The sequence below is a fragment of the Chrysochloris asiatica genome, unplaced genomic scaffold (assembly GCF_000296735.1).
Source record: "Chrysochloris asiatica unplaced genomic scaffold, ChrAsi1.0 scaffold00024, whole genome shotgun sequence".
Taxonomy (NCBI): domain Eukaryota; kingdom Metazoa; phylum Chordata; class Mammalia; order Afrosoricida; family Chrysochloridae; genus Chrysochloris; species Chrysochloris asiatica.
Genome location: NW_006408542.1, coordinates 3,036,946 through 3,043,109, shown reverse-complemented (window position 1 = coordinate 3,043,109; position 6,164 = coordinate 3,036,946). Strand labels below are relative to the sequence as shown.

Genomic DNA, 6,164 nt, shown 5'->3' with positions numbered 1-6,164 from the left:
GGGAGCAGAAAGCCTCACCTTTCTCCCGTGGAACAGCTGGTAGTGTCAAACTGCTGACCGTGAGATTAGCAGCCCGATTTGTAACTACTACACTACCAGAGCTCCTCTAGAGGACAGGAGTCTCTTGATTCTGCCACTGGGCCTCTTCAGGGCCTGTTGCTGTCTTTAATCACAGCCTTTGGCCACGTTGTAGCTCTTTCATACTCTGCTTTTTTTCTCTTCTTTCTGCTGCTTCTCTTCCTATTTCTTTTATCTCAGTGGCTTGCTTAAAGATATACTGGCAATTTCTGGCTTGCAATGAGATCTGTTACTGTGTCTATAAGAATTTGTATGTAAGTTGGAACAGGTGCATGCAGGCCTTTTTAAGCTTTATTTTAGTGCGAGGAAAGACTAAAAACCTTTTCAATGATTTAAAAGCTGTATGTGCAGCAAGGAAGGTGATTGTGATGAACAATTTGGTGTAAGAAGGGATTGACTCAAGTTATTTCAAAGTAAGAGCAAATTTACATAATGTTAAAGGGCAAGTACAAGTTGTCTGTCAGTCAGGTATCTGCAACCCAGGTACTGTCTGAAGTTGGAGGCAGCTCTGGGAGATAATCACTTCTCAATCGTGTGTCAATGCCCCTCAAATTAAGACACTATTTTTAGTGCAATAAAATATAGCATAAGGATGTAGAAAGGGGTTTCTGGAGTCAGGTTACATGGGTTTGATTCTCATTTCTGCCACTTACTAGCTATGTGGTGAAAAACAAGTTACTCAACCTCTGTGTGTTGCCTTTTCCTCAAACTCTGTATCAGGGCAAGCGTAGTACTTAGTTAGGATCATTATGCATTGGAATCAACTGGACAGCAGTAGGTGTTTGGGTTATGGTATTGAGGTGGTTAAACACAATAATCATGTAAAATTCATGGAGCAGTGCCTGGCACACAGCAAGTGCTTAATAGTTACTAACTCCTGTTGCTATTGTTAAGCCATGTTCACTACTTTAAGTTTATGGATAGAATTTTTTTTTTTAAATGTTTTATTGTGAATTATATGATAGTTTACGTGGGAGAACTTTAGTTTTACATTCATTCCATTGTATATCATCTCGCTGCCATGGTTCCAATCCCCTCCATGCATCATCAACCACCCAAAGGGTATATCCTAGAAACCCACCCCCCTACACTTCCCCCTCCTCCCCCCCAGTTTTCGGCCCATAATCCCTTTCCCTTTCTGGGTCCGAAGTCCCCAGTGGCTTCATCACTCCACGTCATCATCTCTGTCTCTATCTCAGGCATCTCTGTTTCTCTACGTAGGGTCCCGCTCTTGGCTCTTCTCTGTTGATTGTTCCAGAGGCCTCTGCTCCTATCCTGGAGAATTAATCACTCCCTTCCTTGTTACAAAACTTCCACCTTTGCATTTTCATGGATAGAATTTGAACAGAATAAAAACTCAGCTAGCCACCACATTTCTGGAAACTGTTCAAGATCCCATTAGAAAGCAACTCCTACATTCTCTGTGACCATGTGGGAAATGACAGTACCCCACAGTCCACATACACAGTTCTGCATGGCCCACTTCTCGCGTCAACACAGAAATCTATAAAAGGGCGTTTTCCTTGCCTGAGGTCTGTCTGCCTGTGCCCTCTTTTGTGAATCACATGGAAGCTGAGTCCGCACAACCAACCCACAGTATGGGCTTTGCTTGAGTTATTTGGATTAGCTGCTGTCCACTGAGGGAATGCCCTTATCACACAAGCCACATCATTTTTTTTTTTTTTTTTGCTTCCCTTCATGTCATACTTAAGTGGAGACAACTTTTTTCCTTTTAGCTGCCAGGAAACACTTCCAGACAGAATGTCACGTCATCTTCTAAAGCAGTAATACAATGAAATTCAAGGCAATAGTCATTCTGAACAAAAATGGTACAAATACAGAGTCAATCTCAAAATTGCTAAAACCAAAAAAGAAAACAAATCCTAGCCATTTGATCCCACTGTTTTCTGTGTGCATGTTCCCAGCATCTGAGAAAACATGACTGCAAGTCTGTGGAGCCTAACCAGTAAAGATGTTAATTTTTACATTATCTCTAAAAACACAATACTGCATGTTTACTAACTAAAAAGATTTTGATAAAATCACACATAGACACTTGCCTGTTTTGTCAGCTGGGCTTTTAGACGAAGAATATGTAAGAGCTGATGGGTAGGTTGCACCCTTTTTGAATTTACCTTCTGTAAAACAGAAAGAAAAAAAAAAAGATTTATTTCTAGAGTGAGAGGTTTAGATGGTTCTGTACTGATAAGTTGATTCCTGTCTTCCAATTTATCTCTCTTGCGTTCAATAAAAATCTCCCTTGTGCTGAATTGTTGATTATGATAGGAGAGTCAAAGAGGCATTTTGCCTTCCTAGATTACCTGTGTTTTATTAATAATAGAAAAATACAAATAAAAATCTCGATGATTCAGAATAGTTTCACAATGCTGTTGTTATTAAGTGCCATCAAGTCGGTTGCGACCCATGACGACCCTGTATAGGGTTTCTAGGAGTTGCTAGTGGTTTTGAACTGCAGACATTGCAGTTTAAACTGACCTTATGGTCCAGCGCATTATCCTGCAGCACCAAACCAGAATTCCAGTTAGTGTATGTCTGATAGTTTTCATATATGGGACTTTACACGTTTAATTAAGCCCATTTGGTGAATCTAAAACTCTGCTTTGCAATGACAGAGTATGTGCTCTTGGGTCATAGCAGCAGCTAGGGTGTGGAAGGTTACCTCACCCTTTCTCTGATCCTGTGTGATCTATTTGAATTCTGAGGCACTGATGAAACCTGAGGGTTGTTGTTGTTGTTAAGTGCTGTGAAGTCTGTTCTGACTCATAAAGACTCTGTATAGAGTTACTGAGGAGCAGCTGGTGGGCTTGAACTACTGACCTTGTGGTTAGCAGTCCAGTGTTTATCCTATAGCGCCACACTAGCTGTGGAAATAACCATTTGTTACCCTCTTATGGTGATGAAGAGAAATACTAAAGCCGATCAGGAAATAATGAAGGACTGCTGGACTGGACAAGGTCAGTTTAAACTGCAAGGTTGGCGGTTCAAACCTACCAGCTGCTCCTTGGAAACCCTATACAGGGTCGTTATGGGTCGTAACTGACTCGATGGCACTTAACCACAAGAACAACAATAATTTAACAAGAAAGTATCAGGTGGTCAGGGCTGGTTAGAGTAGTAACCAAGTCTGACAGGACTGAAACATTGCCTGAGAAAGTTGTCTGCAAAATCCTCAAATCTGAAACGATGCCTGAAATTCCATCAAGTGAGCTTCATTCAGAAATTAAATTGAAAGCACCACTGGAATGTAGGTAAGCCCCCTTGTTGTTCTTGTTAAGTGCCGTTGAGCTGGTTCCAACTCAACTCATAGCGACCCCGTATAGGGTTTCCAAGGAGTGCTAGTGAGTTTGAACCACTGACCTTGCGTTCAAGTGCTTATCCTAGAGCAAGGACTCTATTGTTGTTGTTGTTGTTGTTAAGTGTCATTGAGTGAATTCTAACTCATAGCGACCCTGTATATGGTTTCTAAGGAGTAGCTGGTGGGTTTGAACCGCTGACCTTGTGGTTTGCAGTCCAGTGCTGATTCTACAGCTCCACACCAGGAGTCCAGGTAGGCAGGGAATTTGTCTGACTTGCATCCATCAAATTCCCACGAATCAGAATCAAGTTAATGGATGTGTGGATTTAGATTTGTGCTTACACATCCCTGGGTGGTGCTGTTAACCTACAGGGGCTTCAGACCCACTCAGCAGCTCTGTGGAAGAAAGACCTGGCAATCGGCATCTATAAAGACTGATGATGGTGGTGGTAAGCCTTTGAGTTTGTTCTGACTCATAGTGACGCCGTATAGAGTTTCTGAGGCTGTAAATCTTTATGGGAACAGGAAATCTCATTTTTCTCCTAGGAGCATGTGGTGGATTCAAACTGCTTACCTTGTGGTTAGCAACCAAATGTGTAATCCACTACACTACCAGGTGACCCAGAAAATCCTGTGGGGACACTTCTGCTCTGTAACACATGGGGTCACCATGAGCTGGAATTGATTTTAACAGTCATGGGATATTTGAGAAGCAGTGTTTAGGAGCTTCTGGGTGACGTAGTTAACAGTTATGACTCCTAACTGAAAAGCTGGAGATTCAAGGCTGTCCAGAATCCACATGGATCATAGTTCTACTCCGTCCGATACATGTGGGATCACTATGACCAAAGTCAACTTGACTTTGCAGCTGCAGCAGCTGGCATATAGTAGGTGCTCAAGAAATGTATTGAGCACACAAACACTTAGATCTTTGTTAAAATTCTCCAGAGGAGCTCATCCATTCCTGAGTATTTGTTTCTAATGGTGAAAAAATTTCAGCTGAACACTGAGGGAATACTGTTACAGGACTGGGCTTGGGAAGGAAAGACTCAGAATGGTCAATCTTTCTCTCATCCCTTCACGATCCACTAAGATCATTAATTGAAGGAGTACAGTGACATGTGAAAATTCGAAAGAAAAATCTAGAGAAAGGTCATGGGGGCATCTGAACCTTCAGGGAAGGATTCTGGTACAATCCAATTTAATTCATTGACCCTCAGTCCCTGAATATGGGGCAGCGCTCCTCCGCATCCAGTTGATATCCTTATGCTGGAGTGCACTCTTCCCAACCACCTACTTGAAAGAAGCTTCCTAGCCGTTCCAGAAGCACAAATGTTTATTATCATTGGCCAAAAACACTTTTGGTCAAATGTCACTAGGTGGAATGAGGGAAAATGGAAATTGAGATTTATAGGGAAGAATCTCAGTCCATTGATTCCCCCCGCCCCCCAGTCCATTGATTTTCATTAAAACAAAACAAGAAACTACCCAAAACATCTCCACTCTCATGGAATTAATTTTCTTTTAAACCTCTTTTGGGATTTCTGAATTACAGGTGAAACATCTTAAGTAAGAGCAAAGCATTCTTATTTAGCCAGGAGTTACTTGGTAAACACGAATGTGGAGATAATATTTCTTTCTATGCTCAACAAATTTGTATTCTAGATATTAGCATTTTTATATGGCCTCATTCTGGATTCCTTATTACAAGGCAAAGATCTACAGTGCTGTGGTTGATGTCTTTCCACTGCCTTGTACAGAAATCAGCGGGGGATAATTTCACACTAAAGTTCCAATAAACATACATAACATCTAAATGCAACTCATGATCTTTGATCACATTGTGGCCCTCCCAAATTGTCATAAAGAATATTTGGGGGCGAATTGACTACAACTGAATAAGAACTCTGTATTGGATAATATTACTATGCCAATGTTGATTTTTTTAGATGCGATATTTTTCAGATGGTATTGTATTCTTTATTAGGAAAATTTTCTTATAAGATGTGTGCTAGAGCATTGCAGGATAAAGTATCAGTTTGCAGTTTATTTTCATGGCTCAGAACAAAATATAGAGAGATAAAGTAAATATAACAAAATATTAACAACTGGTTAATCTAAGGCATAGAGAATAGGGATAATAATTTTTCTGTAAACTTCAATATTTTCCAAATAAAATGTTGGTTGGGGAAATCTTCAAGATCAAAAAGGGAAGGTGGGTCATGATAACACAAAGATATTTGGTTACCTTTTCACTATGAAATCACATTAGTCATTATTGCTGTTAAGTGCCATTGAGTCAGTTCCAACTCATAGTGATCCTGCATAGAGTTACTGAGGTTATCAATCTTTGTGGGAACAGAAAGCGTCATCTTTCTCTCATGGAGTGGCTGGTGGGCTTAAATTGCTAACCTTGTGGTTCACAGTCCTATACTTACCTTACAGAGCCACTGTGCTCCTCTCATTAGTCATTATCTTATTGATTTATCTCTTTGGAAGAAGATAAAGGAAAGAGTGAAATGTTATTATTTAGTAAATGCCAACATAGGATAAACACTGGACCTCAAAGTCTGTTTGAACCTCAAAGTCAGAAGTTCAAACTCACCAGATGCTCCTTGGAAACCCTACACAGGGTCATTATGAGTCAGAATCAATTAACAGCATTTAACAATAACAACACCAGTAAATGCCTATGGCACTACATGTTGTTGTTGTTAGGTGCCATCGAGTCAGTACCGACTCATAGCGACCTTATTTATGCACAGCAGAA

At 40.6% G+C, this 6,164-nt stretch overlaps 1 protein-coding gene across 1 annotated transcript in view; it reads right to left on the bottom strand.

The window, feature by feature from the left end:
• The window catches only part of VIT (vitrin), a 207,136-nt gene that overhangs the window by 97,408 nt on the left and 103,564 nt on the right, over window positions 1-6,164 (bottom strand). The window contains 1 exon segment of the mRNA XM_006839358.1: window positions 2,139-2,216. Within this exon segment, the coding sequence (XP_006839421.1) occupies window positions 2,139-2,216 (78 nt within the window).